The sequence below is a fragment of the Buteo buteo genome, chromosome 9, assembly GCF_964188355.1.
Source record: "Buteo buteo chromosome 9, bButBut1.hap1.1, whole genome shotgun sequence".
NCBI classification, from domain to species: Eukaryota; Metazoa; Chordata; class Aves; order Accipitriformes; family Accipitridae; genus Buteo; species Buteo buteo.
This window is the reverse complement of record NC_134179.1, coordinates 32,422,671-32,448,125: the sequence shown is the minus strand read 5'-3', so window position 1 is coordinate 32,448,125 and position 25,455 is coordinate 32,422,671. Positions and strand designations below refer to the sequence as shown.

At 41.6% G+C, this 25,455-nt stretch overlaps 2 protein-coding genes across 3 annotated transcripts in view; one reads left to right on the top strand and one right to left on the bottom strand.

Annotated features, from left to right (window-relative positions):
- Positions 1-517: 517 nt before the first annotated feature.
- RMND1 (required for meiotic nuclear division 1 homolog) lies at positions 518-22,613 on the bottom strand. The gene is made up of 12 exons (XM_075035978.1): positions 22,473-22,613; positions 19,001-19,518; positions 14,282-14,390; positions 11,274-11,349; positions 10,880-10,919; positions 7,351-7,451; positions 6,249-6,355; positions 4,102-4,166; positions 3,144-3,220; positions 1,869-1,989; positions 966-1,082; positions 518-717 (listed from the first exon to the last, which is right to left on the bottom strand). Exons 2-12 carry the CDS (start codon positions 19,502-19,504, stop codon positions 685-687), a joined length of 1,350 nt encoding a protein of 449 aa, XP_074892079.1. The 5' UTR covers positions 19,505-19,518; positions 22,473-22,613; the 3' UTR covers positions 518-684.
- A 25-nt stretch (positions 22,614-22,638) lies between these two features.
- Positions 22,639-25,455, top strand: part of DCPH1 (damage control phosphatase 1) — a 67,982-nt gene continuing 65,165 nt past the window's right edge. Inside the window, exons 1-3 of one of the 2 annotated variants that reach the window (XM_075035975.1) lie at positions 22,639-22,743; positions 24,405-24,510; positions 25,044-25,285. In XM_075035975.1, coding sequence (XP_074892076.1) covers positions 22,694-22,743; positions 24,405-24,510; positions 25,044-25,285 — 398 coding nt within the window. In that variant the 5' untranslated portion in view covers positions 22,639-22,693. Of the gene's footprint in view, positions 22,744-24,404; positions 24,511-24,998; positions 25,286-25,455 lie in introns of both variants that reach the window. The other variant, XM_075035974.1, reaches the window with a different exon arrangement.

Below are 25,455 nucleotides of genomic sequence, written 5' to 3'. Positions count from 1 at the left end.
TTCCTGTAACCTCAGATAAAGTTCAACTAGTTCCCCTTTCATATAAACACCTTCTAAATAAATGTATTCCTGTACAAGTATGTAAATACCCTTTTGTGATGGGGTAGAACATAACATCAAATATACCTGCCGGGTATATTAAAATCATGCCAGGTAACTTGAGAAGAACACATAGTAGTGCTGTTTCCAAGCTTGGGACAGTGTTGCAGCTATCCAAGAAGGAGCTGAGGAAAATTTCATAATCAGTCAGAAATGCATGAAGTAGCTAAGTACTCAGTGTCTTTTTAACTGTGAGGGCGACAAGGCAGCAGAGTCCTTCACCAAATACATACAGTCAGCACAGAAAGGATCCAGCCTTCTGTCCTTGCTTATTAAGAAGAACAAGCTAAATCTCTGCATGCATCCAGGCCTCTCACTAGAAAACTTCCCCTGCAAATGTGTCATTAGGATCTCAGCTTTACACTACCACATCCATAGATTAAGACTTCTCTAACATCACTAGTACAGCAGTTGGGAATAATGTTCAGAGACAGATTTTTTTTTTTAATTTGAGTAGAAGATGTACATATTTATCAAGAGACACAATTCCACTATTTTCCAGAAGCATAAAGTAGACAGGAATTTTCCAGGCCATGTGGTCTTTATGGTTTTGTCAGTTTTCTTCTTCCTGAGTTTCTTCTGTCATCAGAAAACTACCCTTGCAAGTTCAAACAGAACCTGTGGAATAGCAAACATGTTGATAGGAATTTTTATTTGATTTAATGATCCTTAAAACAGCTTACACTGTAAACGAGTAATCTGAAAAATAACTGTGGCTGCAATTCACAAGTTACTTGCAAAGAACTGAAGACTAATCCACTTGTACAGTACATTAATAAAATAATCTTGATTCTCAAATTATGATATATATAAATTGAACTTTTTATTACATTTTCAGTGTGACAGTGGAAAAAAACCCCACCAACCTCTATGGTGATGAGTATTACTATCATCCACTCGAGGCGTAGAGCATGCTTTTCATTCAGGTGATTTCGCATTAGGTCTGTCAGCTCCATGCAGTGCTGAAGCTTTTCATTCATTACCTGCAAGAGATTCCAAATATATGGCAAATCTGGATTCCGTAAAGTGGAACAAGATCACTAAATAAAGGAACACAATCCACAGAAGAGTTCACTGAACAGAACTAGAGAGGTGTTAACACTTGTCTGCGAAAGAACAGAAAGTCCTGTAAGGCAACATGAACAAGTGACAGAAGTTTCAATATAAAATAAGTCTGTTTTTTCAATAGGTTCACAAAAATAATTGAAATTTAGATAATGCATCTACAGGTATTAAACTGCTTCCGGGTGCTATCTACTTGTGAAAACAGGCACAAGAAAAAGAATTTACAGCTTACTGGAATGCCTCAAAAGTAACTAAATATTGAAGGTTGCTGAACCACCAGAAGAGGTAGTTTTTGTGCTCCTCATTCTGGTTCAGCAGCAAGCATTATGTCCCCCTTCAATGAACTGGCCTGACTGGTCATGTCAGTAAGAAGACTGCTTCACATCTCAGTTTTTAACTTGTCTTCTTGCACACATTTCAGAACAAGAATTAAACATCCTCCTCTTACAACCATGTAACACCTAATTTAGTGGCTCAGGAAATACACAATCCATTGATTTGAGGCAGGGTTGTTAACCTAAACTGGGTAAAACATGTGAGTGCGTTACGAACACATGGAAGAGGGGATATCGTATAGGATTCTATTATTCTTTAATCAGTTTCTACAATTAAAACAAGACATTCATGGAGCAGTCTGTAACCCTGCTGAGCCAAAGACAGACAGCTGATCTGAGTGTGGAAAATTCTAACAGTAAGACACATACCTTAACTCTGCGATTAATGTTAAGAAACTGACAAGTCTTGTCATAAAGCTCTTCCAGTTTTTCTCTATCCCAGTAGAAGTCAGGTGTTATTAGCAGGTCTGAACTCAGATTTATACGGTGCCTAAAAAGAATGGGTACTACAGTAGTCAAACTTTCTTTTGGTGAATACAGGAGCAAATATTTACATAGCATTTAAAAGAAACAGGAAAATTTTCCTGTAATTTTAAGTAAAATATGAAAAGAATCTCCTTTCATAGTAAAAATACAAGTGATTGTTTAAAATCGGTCACATCTGAAACTTTTCTGAGAATACTGTACTGTGGAACAGTTTTGAGCATAAATGACTTTTGCCTTATGGCAACATTGCCTCCTCAACTTGTCACCTTAACTTTTGATATCTGCAGAGAAGTCCTTGACTATGCTAGCAGCTCACTGAAGTGGTACGTGGATTAAAGTTACTGAGGAGCTCCTTAACAGCTTGTTTATATCTCAGAACTCTTAAGTGTGACTGGTACTGACACTGACATGGTGGGTATGTGAGCACAGCACACCTTGCTGAACCAGGCTATTGCCTCAACATTATAAAGGCTAAGAGCTAAAATCTCCTGCCCTCCACCTACTGCTCATATAAATCTTTGGACACTTAGAACATCATTGTTCATTACTGAACAGTCCTTCAAGTAGGGATATAAAATCCAATGTTTCAAATAGGAATTGCTTTTTTAATTTACCTCTTTCTTCACTGATTTTGAGGTTTTTTTGTAAAAAAGTGTGTAATGCTCTGTATTCTCAATGGCCAAATCTCACTTCAGAGGGGAAAAAAACCCATTAAATTCTTACAATGTAGCAGTGGTTTCTGAGTAAGTCAGGGGAAGAACAGAACTTACAGAAAAGTTCTACTAACTCTAGGCCGTAGTTAACAGTTCTACCTACCCCTGTCCTTCTTCCTGGCGTCCTCTGCACAGTCTAGTATCTACTATAATTACTGGTTATGAGACCTGCGTTGCTGGACCCAGGGAGGGAAAAGGGTGTGGAATTTGGGCATTTACAATATGCTGCTTAATGTCTGTCTATAGTTGAGATGCTGTAGCGAGTGGTGAGCCAGCGGGTCCTCTAACATAAACAGCACACGCAGTCTCCAGCCAAAAGAAGGTTGAAGGAATTCCCCCACCCCACCCCACTGTGTTTCGTGTGTATTCTGGTCTTTGTATCGTGCAGAACTTAATTTTTAAGTTCTGTGTAACACAATGTCTTGGGTGTAACCAAAAAAGTTACCTTAACGCGAAGAGTTCTCCAATTTTCTGCATTACATCTGCATGAGACAGTTTTACCTTCCTTCGTGACTTCAGTATCTGCAAAGTAACAAGTTGTTCACCGCTTGATCAAGTAGAATGTACTAGTAGTTAAGAAGTCTGGAGTTTTACAGCCTGAAGTATGTATATGAGTGAAAATCTGAATACATATCATACTTATTAACATTTGAGTTTTGTTTGCTTAGTGCTTTGCTTATCTAGCTTTGTAAGAATATCACCATGCAACTCTTCATCCAGATTTTTTTCAATAAATCACTGAGTATGACATCAGTATCTGTACAAAATCCTGGAGCATTTTCTATGGATGATTTCCTGAACAAGAGATCATTTGTTTTTTCTTCCTACTATTGTTATTTTTAAGTCATGACAGCATTCTTTTACCTTGCTACTACTTAGCCTTTTTATAGACTTTTTGCTTACAACAAACAATGTATTACCATTTATTTCCTTCATAAAACAATACTAAAAATTATGTTTTCTTTTTTGAACCCTAGGAATTTCATTTTTGTGTTACATCATAGGCGCTTTGTACTTTAATTAAGTCTCACGAAAAACTGCGGTTTAAGTAACTCACCCAAACTCTTCATGTTAAAGCACATTACTTTCAGACCCAAGCTACCACACACTGTGGCAGGTTTTTAAATGCCGCTTGTCCTGTTACATGTACACATTCAACAGTGCAGGTGACAGTGGCACAACATGAGAAACATTCCAAGGCAGAACCCCACTCCCAACCCTTTAAAGACCGATGATTTCTTGTCCCACCGCTTTGCGGGTATTCTGAGCTTCTCTACGTTGATGGCTTTACCATCAAACGTGTTAAGCATTCAATTGCTTTTTCCATATCCTCAGCTGTATCTGGCTTGATCTTTTACAAAGCACAGGAGAAAAGGAGGAGAGAGGTACAAACAAGACCTCACCTCAGGAATTGACTGGATAGATTCCACGAAGTTATCCAATAATGATTCCCAAATAGCCAGCTTTACTGCAACACAGAGGCGACAGAGCAGGACACTGTGAGACGTATATATGCTTTCTAGTAATCGTAACTTTAAATCTGCCAACATGCTGCTTCAAGACATGTTGATACATACAAACATTATTTGCAGCAAGTTACCGTTTGTATTATACCATCAATGTTCATACACCTACAGACAAATCTGGGTTGGGCACTGACACAACTCTGCATGCAGAGCCACCTTGAGCGCAGCTCTCTTCTCCAAATGATCAGTTCAGATCCAGGAGAGTTTTTGCTTCAGCTCAGAAGTTGTGTGAGTGCTCTGCTGTATGTATGAAGCCTTTGCGAGCTACCTTCCAAGGAGGCTGGAGATAACGAGCCGTGCTGGAGTCAGGCTGACTTCATGTGGTGCTGCTCAAGAGTCTCCACTGCATTTCTAGCATCCTGCAGAACTCTCATTCTCCGTTTGTCCAGTATTTGATGCAGCACACTCAAACCATGGAGAGTTAGCTTGCACAGAGACACCACCTGTACTTGTTTAAGCTAAATTCAAACTTAAGCAATCTCCCATTTTGTTTTTAGGTGAATATACTGTTCACTGAAGATATAACTTCTCTTCTATGGAAGCTGTTCAGCACAGGCAATGGCAACACAAACTCTACTGTGCCTCAGCTTGAGCCTGGAAAGATGTTTCTACAGGAAGATGACAAAAGTCATGCCTTTGTTCTTTAGTCTGCAGATTCCCCGACAAGAATGAAATAACAACAGATCAAAAATTAACCCTATTCACTCCAAAGAATTAATCAGGGAAGATGTAATTGTCAAAATGAACTCTTTCATGGTAGTAACTGATAGTATCATCTAGGCAGGACGCTGACAGTAAATCCAATGCCGAGCATCCTTCACACTCATCTTTTGAATAGAGAGGCCTAATCCAAGTCAGTGACTTAAATGACATTTAATTTAGCCCCTGAAAAAAAGCCAATAGGCATTTCAGCTATTACCGATTATTTGACAGAGGGTGGTTTCTGCTGTGTCATAAATTTGACTTGGACTATACTTGCATCCTTCATTTTTATTAAACATTATTGAACTGTTTTCCTTTATGATGTGGATGTCTCCCACTAACATAAATTGGTACCAATTATGTCCTGGGAATAAATCGCTTGCTCTATTATATGTGGCACTACGCTTCCATGCAGTGGCTTTATGAATAGGAAAACTACAGGGAATGAAAGGCTTTTTTTCCTCAATAGTTCTTCCTTTAACAGTCAAGAGCCATTTAGTTATGCTGTACTCCTTCATCAAATGGTATATCACTTCAAAAACATGCATTCTGTTTCTTGATGTCTCTTCTGTTTGAAGGTGCAATTCCCCAAATACTACAGGAATCCTGTAATTTACCCTAAAAGCAGTAGGGGTAGACAGACCAGGCGGCCTTTAAAGGTCTTTCTGAGGACAGCCTTACTGCTGCTAGTTTCTACTCCCACTTCCTACCTCATTCGAGGTCTGAAGCAGCAGAGAGGTGTATTTCCTCAAGCAGCAGCACCACTGCTGAGCCTGACTTCTTCCCAGTGCCTCCTGCTGTCTCCTGCCATGGCTAATAAGCCTGGAAAACATTCTCTGTGACTCTGGTCTGCACCTTTGATACTGGTACACCTTCCCAGCTGGGAATCACTGCTCTACATTACTTCTTTAGCTGGCATCTAGCTTTTTTTGTTAGAGGAAATGATGTCAGGATGAATTACCTAAAATTACTGACAGGTTTCTACTACTGGACTCTACACTTCTTGCTATCCTAGAATAGTTCTCAAGGGTGGGGAACAGGATGCTCAGTAGAATGTGTATCTATCTTTTGCAAAGTATGTTTCTTAATGTGCTTTGATAATCTTTGGGATGATTTACATTGAAGGAGGTAATTCAAATTCACAGAAAACAAGGTAAAAGCTTTGAAAACGAATCTACCCACTGAAGCACAATCAATCTCTACACAGTTTGCCTAAACCAGACACCGAGTCTTCTCCAACCTGTCACTGTACAGGTCCCACTTATAATGACATTTCACAAAATCTGTAGCATAGGCTGAAATTACCAACAATATTAACTTACCAGAAAGACAAAGGGCATTTGAAAAGGCAAATTTCTGCAGAACAACTTCATCACTATCCAGCTCAGAATTTAACAAGATTTCTCCTTTATGAAGCTTTGACTGACCTCTGTTAAAACAGGATTGAAGCATCTTCATTGACTACGCCACCAGCAAAGGTTATTTATATAAAGTATACCGTATCTATATGGACATCATCCCTGTCCTTGCATTTTACTCATGTCCAACCTGACAATAACCAAAACAAATCACTGAAAATTAGTTCCTCAGTCTAAGACTAATATTATGACCAAATTTTCTAGGTTTAAATGAAACTGCAGCAAGAAATGATGGTAACTACAGCATTACTATATACACATAGATAGTTCAGAGTAAGCAGGATGCTGGCCTCTCTCCTGCTCACTATCTCGTGTATTATCCATTCCTGTTTTTCTTTTCTTCTTTTATCAACAGCTCTCCCTCCCTGCTATGATGTTACTTTCCCTGAACCCTCTGTTGCACAGGGGGCCAGGAGCAAAGAAAAGGGGGCATGAGAGTCGTTCAATTTATCGTGTCAATCTCGTTATGAAACTCGCATAAACACAATGGAATATGTCTGGAATCACAAATTACACAACTGGATAGTACATGCAGTTTTCAAATGGCTAGGAAAAAAAAACAAAAAGGAAAACCTGTCCTCTTACCAGGTTACCTTAAATAAGCTCAACCTCATTTGCTCAGCTCCTAGTGTTACACTGTCCTGTCTAGGAGTTGGTTTTTGGTGCTGCTGGAAAACTATAGATAATTTATATAATCATTTACTTGGAGAAATACTTCCGTAAAGATCATAATGGTTTCTGTTTGGGATTGCTGAAGAACATAGTCAGTTGTGTGGGCATGGACCTTCATAATTTACAAAATCTACTGCATAACAAAGTCACAAAGGCCCTTACTTGCAAGTTTAGCAATACAGCAAAATTTGTCAATTTCGATTTACTGTTTTCTCCTTTATTTTACTCATTTGAAAAAAGAGTAAGGACAAGTATATTTTTACTAGTTGCTTTCGCTTGCATTTGTTTTAGGTATCTATTAGCTTTTATATAAAGAGTGCCTGAAGATACTTACTCTCCTATTCTATAGTTCATCTCTTCATTCTCCCAATGGACTAGTGCAACTTCATATGGCTGAATTTCATGCTGTTCTAACACTCGCATGACATTCTTCATCTAAGAAAAAGACAATTGCACACACAGAACACTTACCATGCAGTATACTATCACTCTACAAAGACCTCGCATATAATAGGTTGATGAATGCAACTTTCATGCTGAAGTTATTTAAGAAACAATGAACAGGTGTGCTAAGTAATGAAGTGATTATTAACACAGTTTACTTCTGAAGCTATCTGTAGCTGTGTGGAAGAATTTATGGCTATAAACAACTGCACGGAATCTGTGAAGACTAAAATGTCACTTAATGTCTGCATATATAAAACAGGGTAAGGATTAACCACAGCAGCAGTAAAGACAATGCGGATGTATTCAGTATTAAACAATGTGCTGTACAAGATTTTGGCCAATGTCTGAGTGTGGGAATGAATCTTTAGGATAAGTACATCAGGTGGCTGTTTCTGCCAAAATTACTAATTTGCTGCTAAAATCAATAGTTTTGTTTTGGCTACCAGAGGTTGGGTTATATTACAGAAATCCTTTATCACCACAGAAATCTGTAAAAATGGTTTCAGCTGCCCATATTCAACCCTGTAAACAGTTAAATGTACAATTTTACTTGCAGAAGTAATCTCATTGTCATTTTGTTCTCAAGCACACTAAAACCTGATGCAGGAAGAAAGAGCCCTTTTCTCTTACAAAACTTTCTCCTCTGACATCTGCCTTAGAAAGGAACAAGGATGAGGGATCCTACGTGCTACAAGGCTCCCCTCATAAAAATCATTCTGCAATTAGAACAAATTCTGAACTAAAAAACCCACTCACCTACAGGTTTTTAAAAGGCATTTAGCTACACAACAGCCAATAAAAAAAAAACCAATACACTTTTGATGCCTAAATTCTTTAAAGAGGTAAATCTTCCACATACTTAAAACACTCTCTTCAAAATAACAGTTAACCTTTTAGTGCAAAACTGTATGCTAGTAAATAAAAAAATCTGTTGGATCACCTGCAAGAGGGATTTTCTTTGCAGTGCTAGCTTTCTTCATTGCTTTCAAGAATTTTGGTGAAAGTATCTATGTAAGACATGATAACATTTTTCACTAAAAAGTCCCCAACCCTACAGCTACAACTGCTTGTTTCATAATCCTGAATTTAGTATTAGCATGACTAGTACTTGCCATATATTCCAAGTCTTGTGGTAAAAAAGGGTATGAAAAATTATTTTCATTTTTTAAGCAAGGAATTGTCTGCTGTTAGGCCAGTCAGCTCGGCCAACCAGGTATGCTGTGTCCAGGGACAGTACAGCAAGGCAAACGCTGCTAAAACAATGCCAGAGGTAATAGCCAGTCCATAATGTAGCATGCCAGACTTCAAGAGTTCACTTGCATCCAAGTGCTCTAGCTGGCTTTGTGAAGTCATTAGTAATACAGTAATAATTATGCTGTTAATAGACTAACAGTCCCTTCCAGAACTACAACCAGCTCAGGCTTCCCAGGGCCAGTACAGAGCAAGATTTAACAAAGCTTTACAGACCATAGCCGATTCTGTGAAATTCATAGGTCTTGTAATGTGCATACTTCCAAAGTTCTTCCATTGGTCTGGATAATGAGAAATTGTATTTCAGTGGCAGCTTTCTTTTATGTAGTCAGAGTAATACAAAGGCTTCCACTGACTGATGTGAGTTTCTTCTAAGCCCCGTCTAATTTTATGGAAGGGACTACCTCTGACACAGTACATTTAATGAGGTGTTCTGGATTCACTAAATGCAAACTCTTGCCATTACAGGCAATCACGTCACACAATTTCCTTTTAAAAAAACAGATGAGACTCCACCTCAAAGCTAGTTTTGCTTTTTGCCCTTGCTATTTTTGGTGGCGAAGCTGTTGCATGACCTCCCTACCCAGGTACTTGAAAATGGTATTTAACATTTTAAATTTCTATTCATGATCAGTCTGTAGTTATTACTTCTTAAGTGTACATTAGTTTTAAATAGTTTTTCTTCTCCTAATAGTCATTCTGGAGTACTTTTAAAAAGCAATTTTGTCCATTCACAGTGATTCCCTACATTCTGTTTTACTGAATTACTTTCAGTTTCTGTTCTACAGACCAGTTTGGTTTTTGTTTGTTTGTTTCAGTTCATTAAACATGTGCATAAAAATACCTCGTCTATTTGAGCAAGTTGTTTGGAAGTTAAAACTTTTACTATGATTTCAATAAGCAGAAAGAGGCAGTCTTCCTCTTGTTTTATACATAAAGCTAGCAAGGGACCAACTAAAGTTACTAGTACTGACAAGAAAAACGTGGTATCAATTTTTCAAAGGTACTTAAGCATGTACAACAAAACCAGATTTTTCACAGTGGGTAGTGATGCCCAACTCATAAAAATCAACAGGAGTTACGTCAGCTAGTCTTCAGTAATACCTGTGAATCAGTAGCGTAGTTACAGCCATAGCATCCTAAGTGTGCTACAGGCAAGGTTGGAAGGGAGAACTAGTATCTTTTTGTAGGCCGGCTGATATACTGAACCCCCCCAAACCAGACAGGAAATCAGGAACATTTCAGGTCTGAAACAGAAAAAGTGAACTTGAATCCAGAAATTGTTCATATCTGGAAACAACTGCTCTGTGTTTTCATTTACCTTGAAAATCCTCCTGTGAACTTCTGTGCATCTCAGACTCATCTATTTAATACACCATTTAATTTCACATACTCTGCCTACAGGTAAGATCGATACTTTCCTCTTTGTATCTAGAATAGAGTTTTATTTAACTACAGTAATAAAACCCAATATATTATATTAAAAAATTTAAAGAACTATAAATTTATTCATAAAAATAGATATGCCTGTGGCATACCCCTCTTGGTCAGCAAAGAGCACCAAATTATCATAAGGGGCATGTCATTCCAATATCAACGTATTTTAACAATTATACCAGCTAATAAAAATCTTCCTTCAGGAAAATTGCTAACTGGTAGAAACACAAAACAATACTAAAAAGTTGCTTACAAATTTTGTCTCTTTCAAAGTTATCCAAACATAAGTTTTGAATAGTTTTAACTTAGAATAGAATGATCCTTTTCTTCTAACACATTTTCTGTTACATTAGTGCCTTTCAAACAACCATTCACAGGTTGATTTTTCTAATCTACTTCAGGACATAGAGCTGAAAGAATTTTCTTTTTGTCAATCTCACTAGATTAAGGTTTCAGATTTCTGGCTTTAAGCAGAAAATGTTCTCCACTTTGTATGCTACACATATATTTGCTCATTTTGTGCAGAAAGTCAAGTTTCAAAGGGGATCTATCAGCAATCCACACACTTCAGGGCAGCAGGAGGCAAGCACCTGCACTCATTAGAAGATCAGTCCTTTTCCTTCATGGAAAGGTCCAAGCTCCCAAACAATGCCCAAGCACGCTGAGCTTTGTGGGACTGACAAAACATCTGCTTATGAAGTCTTAACAAACAGTTTTGCTTTACTTACACTTTTCTCTTCCACATTCCAAAACACAACAGCCCCTTCCCTGTGAATTCAAGGAAAAACTTAAGTGTAATTATACTGTTTAAATGTATTTCAACACAATACTCAAATTGTACAGTGACAATTTTTGTCATTGTGAATCAAGAAACTTAATACTATCTTCACAAAACCTACATAATAGTTGCTTTTTAGCCGTACTTTAGTCGAAAAACATGATAAGGTAAGTTATTTTTTAACCATTTAAATAATTCTGATTTTTTTTTTAAATGATTCTGATTGAACAGTTATTCCTTGAGTTTCATGACATAATACGATGCAACGATCTAGGAAGCTGCACTACTTCTGTCACGCCATTGCTATTAATACAATAATGTTTTGGGCATGATTTATAGCTTACCTGAAGAAAAAAATCATGCCAGGGTCATCTTCTTTTGCAGATTTCTCAGTACCAATCACTAAAACATTTGCAGCATCTAGTTTGAAATAAATGAAAAAAGTTGAAGAATTAGTCAAACTTCTATACATGATAGCTATAAGCATATAATTCCAGTTTAAGTTACATGCTAACACATCAGCCAGTCCCATATTTTATTTTTCTGATGGAAATGCTTGTCAGGAAACAACTACAGTATCAAACTACACTGCTGCTCTGAAACATCACGCTCTAGAGAGACTCCGCTGCTATGCTGAACTTCACTGGAATCTTTAGTTAATGAAATGTAACAGTTTTGAAGAACAAAAGACTTAAGGGAAAACTGATGCAGGGCATAGTAAATAACCAGGAACAGATTATAGACATGGACACGTAAAGTGACTGAGGCTGCCCACAACTGCAGAGAAATTACCATTTAAATATGCTTGCCCAGAATATCTTTCTCTTTTCTATATAGTAAGGGACTAATCTGCACTCAAATTGCACTGACTGCTTTGACAGTCAGAAACTTGAAAGAGCATACCCCCAAGAAAGGAAAGGGTACACCTGCATCTTCCTTTTGGATCAGAATCATGCTTTTGAAACAAATCTGCCAGCCACCCTCATCTACCATGCTTCTGATGTGCACTGCAGAACAGTGTCAGAGTACACAAACTGCCTTTTTTTTTTTTTTTGCATTAAATTAAAGTCAAAGAGGAGCTCCAAGAATGCACCTGTGGTACTCCAACCACTAACGGGCATTTGTTACAACGGACCAGACTTGAGCCAGTGTAAGTAGAATGCCCCAAAACTTACAAAATGGGAATGCTGGGTTCTCAGAACAGCGTTTTGCTTTTTTCCCCTATGGGTCTGCTCCACTGTACTACTACTTGCTAATATAGATAAAGTTTTAGAAGTCCTGATGTGGTTTTAACAAAAAAAAGGTTACTTTCCAGCATGACTCATTTTGTTGCAGAACTAGTGGAGCTAGATCAGCAAAACCCCCTACTTCTACTATAAAGTGAGACTCTACGAAGAGGAATTTGCAGGGCCTAACACTTAAGCCTTAAAAAGTTCAACCCTGTGGTGGTGCAAAAAGATCACAAGTCAAGTGACAAGGCATCAGTTTCAGCCTGTGTACAAATTCCACTCTCTGCTTTACTGCTCAAGCCATAGAGGCCAGGTAGACTAAGGCAGCAGAGAGAGATGAATCGGATATACTTTTGCTAATACCCAAATTGAGACCACACGAATCTGTATGAACTCTTTAAAGACTTCTCTTTCACTTGCTATTCCAGTTCAGAAACACATGATTTGCTGAATCACTAGAGCAAGTTTTAAGTGTGAAGTTTGAGTTCACCACGGAAGAAACATTTGTTTGCATTTTCTCATTTGCCTTTTCAAATATCACCCTTATCTTTATCCACTCCAGCCAAAACATACACAATTGAAGAGAATCTGGTCCATTGTAAGCGGAGGTACAGGATCTGCCTCTAAAATGTTTTTAAAGAGGTCAAAACCAAGAATAGTGCTTAAGAAGAACACTACAAAGCAACGAATCCACACAATAATTGCTGATTTAGATTTCTATGTGCTAATATTTTTTGATTTTCCAAGAGTCGATGTTTTGAGTTGGTAACCAACCACTGCTACATATACAAGCCAACCACCAGAAGGCATCAGATCTAGTGGCACAATCCAACATCCTTTCACCATTACTTCCTCTAAACTTTTGATAAATAGTGTATTTATTGTGAGGAGTCAAAAACACACCATGAAGAAATGAAAGAACTGGGAAAACCCACACTCCCAGGGTAAAACACCAGCACCAGCAACATTTGCCTTACGAAAATTCAGTTGTGTTGGAGATTGTTTGTACAAAGTTTCTATCCTAAAGCTGTGAAACCAGTGTTGGTTTTAATACAAAGAAACTACAAAAGAACATGAAGCCTATACTCTACAGCACCTTGTCCTTCCATGTTCATCTTTCTGAGCAAGACAATCATAGTAAATCTCGTGTTTGAAAGAGACCCACTGGAGTACTATTGCGCTTGGATTACTAAGTGTTTGAGAGGCAGCCAGATATTTGATAACCTCTACTGAAATGCTCAGAAACACTATTTGTCATTCTCTTAGCTTCATATAATCTGTTCATTCAAAGAAAAAAAAAAAAAAAGCATTCTACTGCCAACATATGAAAATCACAGCTGTTCTAGGGCATAAGGTTCCTTAAGCTACAAAAAGCTCCATTGGTTTTTCTCTTGTAGTATACTGCAGCTATTTCCAAGCCATACTTTCCCAAGTCTTCAGAGATAACTGTATGGAAACCAGAAGCAATTACTTTGCTGAAGCCTAGCTAAGTGAAGCATTCAACAATTGCTAGGATATATTTGGCCCAATGAAAAAAAGTATCAGCTGCATTCTCTTTACTAGAACTAGGCATTTATGTGTGTATCTTTTTCATTTCACTTAGTCAGCAAGATACTCTCTTGCATGCCTTCCTCTCCAACCCTCAGTGATCTACATTAATAGAAATGTGGGTTTGGGAAGATGCAATACTCCAAATTACAAAATTGTTTTGACAGCTGAAGCATTACGGTATCACATTACTGAAAGATTAATTAAAATAAAGAAAACTTTCAGAATTTTTTCAGTTAGCAAATTCCTATAGAAATTCTTTGTATCAGAAAATTTTCAAATTTACTTTTCCTGCATGCATCTAATTTTTCAATACTTGTAGTGTAATTGTAATTTTGGGAAAATTACCATAGGGTAACAGCAAGTGCTGGTTATATTGCTATTCTGAAAGGTTTAGTTGTGGCTTTTTTAGGCACGTGGTATTTTAAAGCAAAGCAATATTTTTTATAGGCAGTATGATATATTCCAGGGTATTAACCAGAACAAGAATACATAAAGTTATAAAAATTATATACCTCACCCATATTTCATTTCCCAAAGTATAACATTGCTTTTAATACGTTTCAAAAATCTACCTCTAGGCAAACTTGTTATTTCAACATATCCATGTGAAGTCAGGTCATGACACAGATTACCAAGATGATATTCATCTGCTGTTGCAAAGGCTGTGCACTGCATCAGATTCTGTGCCAAAGGAATAAAGATTTGAGTTAGGGTAAGGCTGAAGCAAGATGTTCGTAAGACAACTGTTTGCCTCAGATTTATCATGAGAGTGACATTTATTCACTCTTTTCTACGATATCATTGCCATGCTGTCCACCTGGTGTACAAATACTAACGAGATTACCTGCTCTCTGTTAAATGGGAAAGCAAATCACAGACTGATATCAAACCAGGTGACATGAGTAAGTCGCACCAAAAAACTGTGATAGAGCCACAAAGCGAACCCTTCTTCCCTGAATGCCAATCAGATGCTTTAACAGTAGAACCACACTTGCTACTGCTCTCCCATCCTACAGCTTATGACATACTTGGCTGACCGCTGAAATCAAAAGCAGGACACCCCCAGTATCAGCTTTAACATCCATATTTTAAAGGTAAATGGAGTTCAACTATCCCAGCCTGCTTATCAAACAGAAGCTCTAACTGCAAACATCATGTTCTTCCATGCACAAAGCTCACTGCCCAGGTAACTCCCAGGGTATGAGCCACTGCAACACCGCAGCACAGAAAGTTGCAGATCTTCTGGGCCTGTTGTAGGTGCTGCAGATCTACAGTGTCCCCCTGAGCTGAATCTTGCACTAACAACATGGTCTCAACTGACACGACAGTTGAACAGTGTAAAACAGCCAGAGTTTGTCTCAATATTCCACAATCTGGAATAACTAAAATGCCATATTCAAACAAATAACTGGAAAAATAATACTGAATTGCAATGAGACTGACTCATGTGTGGCAAAGAAATCAGAAAATCATCTCTGTAAAGATTTTCTTGATGAATCAAACAAGTCACAGTAAACTGATTTACAAATTCTACTACTCATTTTAAGTGGATTTCTTTGTTCTGATACCATATGTGTCCCGTGATAATGTTTTTCAGTACAATGTAGCAGAAGATATCCAGAAAGCAATGTGTCTCATTACGGATCAGTCACTTCCCAGCTTTTTGTAACTAATACAAATGGGGATGTAACCAACAACAAATGAACAAAAGAACTGTACTTATCTGCAAGCATTTATACCCACACTATACTTCAACTTAAAATCCAAATTATATTCTTGCAGCACTCATACGCTATCAAACAGCAAGGCTTAAAAAGGTGTTGTACTCCTTGGGGGGCCTGTTACCAGTCATCAGAATCACAATCACACATTTAAAACTTCTTTTCTTTTTTAATGTTAACATTCTGTTATCACTCCCAAAGCTATGCTTACACATCATCTTCAGTGATCACTAACAGAAAATAAACTTTAAAAGTAATGACAATATTCGGTGTGCAATTTTGTAGGCATATTTCCACAACTGTGCTACGAGGCTGAGTTAACAGTGGAACAGAACTGCGTTTTCAATTTCCTTGCTGCAGTACCTTTGCAAAGTTGCATTATTACGATTTCATCTGTATAAATCCATTCTCAATCTCTAAACTGCCAATGCAAATTATTTATTTCAGATTTTTTCCAGAAAGCTCTGGTTATTACAAGTACACATGCTCTGCCATGAAACCCTTGTGTCAAGAGTTAAGGGAACAAACTCTTTTCTTCCAGCTAGTACATAATCTGAAAATCTCTACCCTGCTCTATGCTTCCCATAGTTTATTACTTGTGCTATTGTTCATTTCAAGGCAGATGCACTACAGGACAGACTTTCTGTCTTACTGCTGCAATTTTAGTTTCAACATAAAGACTTTACATTTAGTTAGAGCCAGAAGTTTTCTGCTAAGACTACATGCCTGAAATAGCATTTTGGATATGCACTAGTTTGTTTGGTTTTTTTTTACAATGTACTGTTTCACTTAAATTTTTACTAAAATCTTGTTTGATAGGAAACATTTGGATTGGGTGTAATCTGAGATTAAGACACCCAAAATACATGTGTCCACAGGCACTCTAGATGTCTAAGCTCCCATGATAGATGGTGGAGATATAGCCAAAACATCTATACTCTAATGACCGATTCAGCTAATCCTAAAGCAGACACGTTAACTGGCCGATCAACCTTTATGCCATGCTTTCTGCTATGTCACTTTCACCTGCAAACTTCAAAAAAAACAGAATACAAAATCTGTACTGGTGCTAGAAAGAAACTCCAGCTACTCACCACCCTCCTCCTTTCTGCCTACAGCCAGGGCTTCATTGGGATTCTATTCAGAGTACCACAACAGCTAACCTTAGAAGTAGCCATCCTAAGTACCTCAACAACTCATTTTCCATGTCATCACGCCCCCAACAACTGTACAGGCTCACAGAACCATAATTCTCCTTAGCCCACCCCTTCCACTTCAAGCATACAAAAATTTTTAAGAAAGAAAACCTGTAGGATGAACTTAAATCCTCACGTCACCATAGGAATCAGTCTTTATCTTACGTGCAGTAAATACTACATCTTTACTTCAATTTCAAGCTTTTTCTATACTATATGGCTATAGCATTAAAAATTAGCTCAAAGGCTTTTCATGCAGTCAGACCTTAGGAGGTTAACTAAACTGACTAGGGGTACTACTCACTGATGGACTGACTAAACCAGTTAACTGCTTTCAAGTAACTCCTCCATCTATCCTGAAAAACTGGTCTTACAACCATTTATCACTGCTGCTGCTCAGCACTTTGCCTGTAAACAACACATGAAGACCAGTGCAGGGGAGGGGTGGGAAGGACCTCATACACGGACTGTTCTGCAAAAGAAAGGTGCCAACTGCCAGGCCCTCCCAGACAGAAAACACCAGAGATCCTCGGGGTTCATCTAACTGAGAAACTTAGGAGTGGACCTAGAGCTACTGCCTCAAGGGGCAGACCAGGCAGGAGAGGACGCAGCGGCCTGCCCCCAGGTAACTGCCCTGGCAATAAGGCCTGCGTTACCAGAAGGGTCTTGGTTGCCTCCACAGGGTGCAGGCAAGAGCAGCTTTTTCAGGACACCAGGATTTAGAGAAAACCAATGGCATGCTGAAAAAAACCTCGAGGATTCTCCATTTGCGCTACTTCTATTAGTCATCTTGCAGAAATCGGCCACATCTTTAAGTTATTTCTCTATACTACATATCTATAAGGAAATACACAAACAGGTAAAAAAAAAGGTTATTGCAAAATACTGTCAGCCTGCAGACAAGATGGCAGCCTGTCCAGACCCCTGTAGATGGGGCTATATATCTGACAAAACCTTACGGGGTTTATTCAAAAATAGAAGATGTTTCTGTTAGGTCTGAGTTTGTGTGATTTCTGGCACAGCATTTGGCCACGTGGAAGCTTCCTCAGACAGTATATTATTATTTCAGTGTATCAGGAGTATTTTCTCCATTTCTTCACAATGGAAGAAAGTAAAAATAGCAGCGCCTATTACTTGCATACACATATATGAACATGTCAAACAAAGAAACTGTTTGCGTTCTGTGCTGCCATCTAAAAGCCTCAAGAATCTAAAAAAAGTGTCACTTCAATTCACCCAACAACAAAAAGAAGCAACCTCTGAATGTATTGTCATAGCATGAATAGCAAGCTTGAAACATTACATGGTATTTCAGGACTAATATTCTTCACTTTCTTTTTTCAAAGCAACAGGAAAATACAAGTGGGAACTAAACTGTCTGTAATGGAGCCTTTATGTTACATTAAAGCATACTCCTGCTCATCATACAAAATATTAAACAGAAGCTTAGTGACAAGAAGGCAAGCATTAAAACTTTAGTTTCTGTGCTTATGTTCATTAGATCATGTAATAGACATATGTGAAGGCAATGTGGAAGCTATTTCTGAAAGCACAATACTTGTTTCAGTCTCATCAATAATACTACTTTATTAACAATACCCTGGAACTCTGGTTGTAGCTTGAAGAGTAACACTTCTGACATCAGAATCTTCGTTGGAGATCTTATATTCAAGTATGCTTAAGGTCTGCCTTGGCTAGTACTAAGGCTTGCAAAGAACTATCTCAAGGAGAAACAGCCACAAGTATGCACTGTTTCACTTAATCATATCTCATTTTATCCAAAACAGTTTGTTGCTGCAATTACCCTATAGACCTAGGAGTCTGGAGGTCAACGTGCTATTTCTACACAAGGAATAATCTTCCTCAAGTAACACAGGCTACATCTGTACCTCTGTTTCCCATCTGAAACTTAATCTGAATATAAACTTTATATTATTTACTTTCACCTTGATTTCTGCTTGAGTGAAGCCTTAAAACTGGGTAGAACTGGACAAGCAAGGATACCTAGGGAAATTTAAATTATTCTAAAAGCTAGACTTTGTTTCTCAACATTAAATGTGATTTGAGAGCACTGGTTAAAGTTGTTAATAATGGATTTTGTCTTTCCACTTATCGTACCTCCACTTCTGTTCACACATTGCTAGTAAGTCTCTATTTTATCTTCAAAATACCAGACAAACTAGTTTCTATCAAGCTTGTTTGGTTTGCAGAGCTCCAACCTCTTTGTGGCCACACTAGGATAAATAATGAAATCCTCCTCATGAAAAAAACCATGTTAATTTCATTAAAATGTTTATCTAAACCCAAATCTGAATCTAAATTAAACTGGTGAAGTTCCCTTAATGTTATACAGACTGTAAATTTTCTACTTTACCTCCATGTCTGACAGTAGTGGCTGGTTAGTTCTGGATGGCTGCTTGGTCCTTGGTGCCTTCAGTGGCCTCTTAACTGGCTGGTTACTCTGTTTTGGAATAATTTTACCAGCTGATACAACTGAGTAAAACCTTGATGAGATGTTCCTAAGCTTTTTAATATGCTCTGTATTGAGCTTGTAGTTTTCCGTTGTCGCCACACCAAAACATTTCCAGAATGGAAAAAAAACCTCCCCACTCTGATGGTAAACATTTTTTCCCAAAGCCGATATATTTCCTTGGAGCAACTGCCAATTCTTGACTTGCACGCATCGACTTGTCAAAAAAGAGGAAGCAGTTTTCAGAACGTACAAATTCCAAGACTTTGCTGTTCTGTGAGCTGTTCTGTCAACTTCATTATCCAGCTTTGATAGTAGACGTCCAGTTTTATCGAAGCTTTGGCACTGGCAGATCGTTGTTAAAGCATGGAAAGACCTAATCTGAAGGTGCAGAAGTTTCAGTCTCATTGCTTCCCTCAGAACTGTATTTAAAACAAACAAAATCATCCATCAACCCTTTGGAAAGAAAGAATATGATTTTCCCCTTATCTAAAAGGTGACCCATACTCGTTTTGCATGTGTTAGTACTTTTAAGCACATAAACACTGGTGGGATTAAACAGCTTTTTTTCAACACTATGGAAATACTCTAATTAAGATCAAAACACATTATTGAGCTGTGTGCTTGCAACACATGGTGAAAAAGTAGAATTGGTTGCTATGTCAATATGTAAGCAGGCATCTTTTCCCTCTGTTGCTCATTCTGTGTAGCAGTCTGCACTCTCAGTAACCCCACGGATGAAATTACTCATGATCCAGCACACGCACCTTGAAGAGGATATCAGACTCTGTGAAGCATTATTTTACACATAACAAAAACAACAATTAGATTACTATGGGGTTGTATGGGAATGTCACCTATGGAATACACACACTGATCAGCATCAGCTGAAACTGCTGTATTGCAAACAGCCAAGCACGGATCCAGCTCCGTTCATCTGTCTTGACTAGAGCGAGAGCCGAGTCAGTCAGGTTACAGTCTTGATCCTGCTAGTACATACTGGTGCAAGAGGGACCACAAGGCCTGCTTGCAGATCTACCTGTGCTGATGGAAACACGATACTGTCCTTGTTCTGTTATTCCAGACTAAGAGCAAGCTCATTATATTCATGCTACGTTGTATGAGCTAATCAAATAAGCTTTAAAAGTATTGACAGGCAGTAGACTGAATACCTCAGTGGGTGTGTTTCACTTGCTGAAAAATTGCAGCGTCAAGTCCCTGCCCCCATCTGCTTTTATTAAGCAAGAACATTTCCCTCATGACACAAAATCTATCTTCAGCAAGTTATTAACAAGAAAAAAAAAGTCATTAAGTTGTATAGTTTGAAAAAACTGCCAATTTCAGACTATTTTTCAAAAACTGTGTAAAGAAGGATCTTCAATACCACCCATACATTTAAGGTAATAGTTCAAATAAGCATTTTCTCGTGGGAACAAATCGCGTGCCAACTGGAACAAGCCCTCCATCCTGACAAGGATACCTAGATGCTAGCACAATGCACACACAACTTGAAATAAAACAAACCTCACCCTGACATAACTTAACATAAGGGGAGCACACTAATTCTGGTGAAAGAAGCACGCAATACTACAGAAAAAAAAAAAAGACAACATTAAACACCTTTAGGCTATCACACAATAAGTAATTGATATTAGGCATAATTTTATGTGCCCTTCACTTGCAGCTTTTTGCCCAATTTGTAAGCCTGTTATTTGCATACTTCTTAGAATAAACTAATTATTATTTTCATTTTAAACTTGTCTTGTATTTAAAAAGTGACCCAGAAGACTCTGCCCAGGGCAAGGTACGTTTACCTTTTTAAAGGCCCGTTACCTCTGGATAATCAAGAGAGCTGAAAAACTCAGCAACTGCAACCCAAGGTAGTACAGAGCCAGGGCAAGGGGAGAAGTCTCCAGAAGCGTGGGGTAACCGGCAGAAAGAGGCTCACAAAGGCCAGGCAGATCCGCACTTTCCTAGCCAGCAAAACCTTGCCTCAAATCATGGTAATCCCAGGGGTGATTTTTCAATCGTACGGGCTTGCAGCAAGTTATAAGGAAGCAATGATCCTAGAGACTAAATTCCATGGTGGAGCCTTAACGCCAGGTTTGCCGCAGCAGGGGCACCTAGGCAGGAAGCATGGAACAGAGCGATCCCAGAAAGCAGCGGGACAACGAGCTACCACAGCAAGACAGCGGGCGCCATCTCCGAGCAGCAGAAACAAATCGACCCTTTATTTTCCAATGCCTCTTTAATACAAGACACGCTTTATTCACGCCCGTTGCCTTTCCGGCCGGCAGTCCAAGCTTACTGCGGCAGAGCCAGCAAGACGTACGAGTAAGCCGGGCCCACTCCGCCCCCCCCCGGGTGCTGGGGGCCCCACCAGCAGGGCGCTACTCTCCTGCGCCTCACTGCCGGCACACTCCGCTCCTGCCCAGCCCCCGCCCGGCGGCGGCGGGGCGCCCTGCCCTCCCTTCCCCTGAGGGAAACAATGGCGGCGGCGGCAGCCCTCCCCCCGGGAGCGCCCCCTCAGGTATGCGCGGGGAGCGGCCGCCCTCCCATTGGCTCCCTGCCGGGGAGGGCGGGAAACGGGCCGACGGGGGGCCAATCGGGCGGAGAAGGCGCCCCGCCTCCGCAGGAAGAACGAGGCCAGCTCCGCCCCCGCCCGAGGCGGCAGCCGAGGCGCTCGGGCCCCCGCCCGACGGCGGCGCGCGGCTGACGGGCGCCCCTAGCGGGCGCGCGGGGAGGCGCCACCGCCCGGCCCAGCGTCACCGCGCGGGGGGGGGGGGGGGGTCCGGCCCCCCGCCCCCGTTCCGTAACGCTCGGCCTCCGCCGCGGCTGCGCCACACCCGGGGTGCGCCCGGCGGAGCGGCCGCCGGCGGCAGTGCCCGAGTACGGGGGGGTGGTGGTGGTGTGGGGGGAGCGGCCCGGCCGCCTTCCTGCCCCGGCCGCCTTCCTGCCCCGGCCGCGGCAGGGGCAGTCCAGGGGCGGAGAAAGGGACGGGGCAGGGAATCGCCCCCCTCCCTCCCGCGGGCAGGGCTCTTCCTCACCCCTGAAACCGCCTCCCCTCACGGCCTACGGCCCTGCCTCGGGGGGAAGGGGAGGGAGGCGCGGGCTCCCCCCCCCACTCGCGTCAGGGTCAGAGCCAGCGGGAAGGGCAGGAGAGGCCGCCCCGGCGTCCGTGCCGCCGTCCTGCCCCCTCACCGGGGCGGGGGGGGTGCTACACAGCCCCCCCTCCCTCAGCAGAAGGTCCCGTCGCAGCTCCGACCGGCGGCGGGAAGCCCTCAAGGGCAGCCGCCCCGCCGCCCCTCCCCCTCCGCCCGCCGCCGCCGCCGCCGCGGGAGGGGCGAGGCGGTTCCCGCCGCGCGCCAGCACTGACCTGGGGGAGGGGGCGAGTCGCTCTCCGCCGTACGAGCCGCGGCCCCGCCCACCGCCCGCCGAGCTCCGCCAGGGCGCGCGGGCCGCCAGGCCCCGCCCGCCCGCCCGCCCGTCCGTCGCCGTGCCGCGCCGCGCGGCGGGCGCGGCTGACTCACCAATAACGTCCGGCTGCCTCGCCCCACTTCCGGGGGGCGGTTCGCCGGCTCGCGGGGGCGGAGCAAGATGGCGGCGGTAGCGGCGCTACCGGTCTCCCTGTCGGGCAGGTTTAAGGGGTCCGTGGCGGCCTGGCGCGCTGGTTACCGGCAGCGGGGTGGGCGGGTGGCAGGAGAGAGCCGAGGGACCGGCTGGTGTCCCCCTCCCTCCCCGCCGCCGCTCTGGCCGGGGAGCGGCCGCCTTGGGGCGCCGGACCCCTCGGTCGGGGCCTCCGGCCTAGCGGCGGGTGCCGGGCGGGGCCGGCTCTCGACCTACTTCTGCGGGCGGGGGCAGCGCCGTGGACGGTCCGGCTCGGCCGGGGGTGGCCTGGCCGGGAGGCGGCGCTGTGGGCGCCGCGTTGCCGGCTGCGCGGCGGCGGGCGCCTCCCGGGGCCGGCGTTTGCTCGCCTCGGCCCCCTCTGTCCGCGGCGGTTGTCCGTGCCTGTTGCTGACGGAGAATAGGCCTTAGAGAGTGCGAGCGGTGCCTGAGTTTTTCCCAGGTGTCCTTGGGTTCGCTGTTGGGCGGCGGGTAACGACTGAGTTCCAAGTCCCTGAGGGCGGGGCTCCTGCCGGCGGGATAGAGCCCTTCGGATCAAAGTCGTTCTTGGGGCCTGGTTCGGCTCTCCGCAGGGCGGATCGCGCCTTGCTCGTTGTCCTTCTCGCCTACCGACAGCGCCTGGGGAAGGTGTCAGTCAAGCACAGAGTGGAGAGCAAGTAGTGTGGATTTTCTCGTGGATACAAGATACGCTTTAAAAGAATCTCTGTGCTTTTAATTTTAAATTTCCTTGGGGGGTCACATCTGGATAACTGAGCAATTAGAGAATGCCTTTTAGCCTGGAATTAACTGCAGTTTTCACTCTTTCGGCAGGGCTGGTCATTTAGCATTTTCTTCCATGAAAAGACTGTCGTTTACCTTTTTCTTCAAAAGCAGACCTAAGAAGCTGACCTGTTTGAGATTTTGTTTGGTTTTTATTGGTGTCCACTGCTTTAAAGGCACATAAAATCGCTTTTAAGACTGTCATAGTTCAACCCCAGCTGGCAACTAAGCACCACGCAGCTGTTTGCTCACTGCACCCTTTCCCCCCCCCCCCCCGCTCCCCCCCCCCCGCCTCGGTGGGATGGAGGAGAGAATTGGAAGGGTGAAAGTGAGAAAACTCATGGGTTGAGATAAGAACAGCTTAATAATTGAAATAAAATAGTAATAATAATAATAAATTGTAATGAAAAGGAAAATAATGAGAGAGAGATAAAACCCAAGACAAACAAGTGATGCAAATGAAAACAATTGCTCACCACCAACCAAAGGATGCCCAGCTAGTCCCTGAGCAGCAGACCACCCCCCCAACCCCAACTTCCCCCCAGCTTTATATGCTGAGTGCATGACATCACATGGTCTGGAATATCCCTTTGGTCAGTTGGGGTCAGCTGTCCCAGCTGTGTCCCCTCCCAACTTCTTGTGTCCTGTGTCTGCCCCCCCCCCCCGCCTGCTTGCGGGTGGGGTGGGGTGAGGATCAGAAAAGGATTTGATGCTGTGTAAGCACTGCTCAGCAGTAACAAAAACATCCCTGAGCTATCAACACTGTTTTCAGCGCAAATCCAAAACAGCCCCATGCCAGCTACTATGAAGAAAATTAACTCTATCCCAGCCAAAACCAGGACAAAGACCTTGCATTTATTTAAAAAAATAGAAGGTATTTCATAATTTCCTCTCAGTAATAACGTTTTGATTCTCTCCTTTTTAGATCCTTTGCGTATTTTACAATTAAGGACAGACTGCCCCAAATCCTCACAAGAGTTATTGATACTCTGCATCGACATAAAAATGAATTCTTTGAAGAACATGGGGAGGTAAGAGTAAGATCTCTTTCTGCCTGAGATTCCCCACCCCACCCCCCCAACCCTTGAGAGCCCTTCTCTGCCTTTCTGCCTTGTTTGTACTCATTTCTTACTACAGTTATTACCTGTCTGTCTTAATCTTTTCATCTGCTGTTTTTTTCTTTATCATCTCTTTCTTATAGCTATTTTTCGTTAATTTTGTAACTCACCTTTCTGTCTAACCTTTTTCTGATCTATCTGTGTTGATGCAGTGTTTAATAGACTATGGCATCTTCTGAACGTGGCAGTGTTTAAATACTCTGTTGCCCTCTAATAAGCAAAAAGTCCAATCTAAAAAGAAGTCCCGTGCGCCATTTATTTTAGAATGTTAGGTGTAAAATGAGTTTCATTCACCAAAATGTGTTTGGTTGAATCAAGCTCTGATTTGTTGGGGACTCGTATTTAGCAATTAAAACTTAGCCCTTGCATCTTTCATGAAAAACTGATCTGTGTCTCTACAGGAATAAATGTTCAGAATAGGAACTTTTGTTCTCCACTTATTTCAGAAGGGTGTTGAAGCAGAGAAGAGAGCTATATCTTTCCTTTCCAAACTGCGGAATGAACTGCAAACAGACAAACCAGTGACCCCTTTAGAAGATGAGCTGCCTGATGCTGCACTGTGGAACCAATACCTAGACTACCAACGAAATTTATCAAATGGAAATGGAGGACCGAGTTGGTTTCAGTCCCCTTGGTTATATGTAGAGTGTTATATGTATCGAAGAATTCATGCAGCATTAGCACAGAAGTAAGTATTTACTAGCTTGGTGTACCACTCTGCAAAACATTTTTCTTTCCGATTTTTATTTTAGGAGAAGGGAAGACAGCTGGGGAGTAAGATAAAGGAAAATCTTAAGCTTTTACCATATTCCTTTTCCCTCATCTCACACCTCAGATTTTAAATTAATCCTTTTTCTT

Excerpts from the sequence above, each read along its gene's own strand:
- RMND1 (XM_075035978.1), bottom strand. The coding sequence starts at position 19,504 with ATGAGACTGAAACTTCTGCACCTTCAGATTAGGTCTTTCCATGCTTTA. Across the intron at positions 7,452-10,879 it reads GGAATGTGGAAGAGAAAAGT|ATGAAGAATGTCATGCGAGT; the intron begins GTAAGTAAAGCA and ends TCTTTTTCTTAG. Across the intron at positions 1,083-1,868 it reads ACATTAATCGCAGAGTTAAG|GTAATGAATGAAAAGCTTCA; the intron begins GTATGTGTCTTA and ends AATCTCTTGCAG.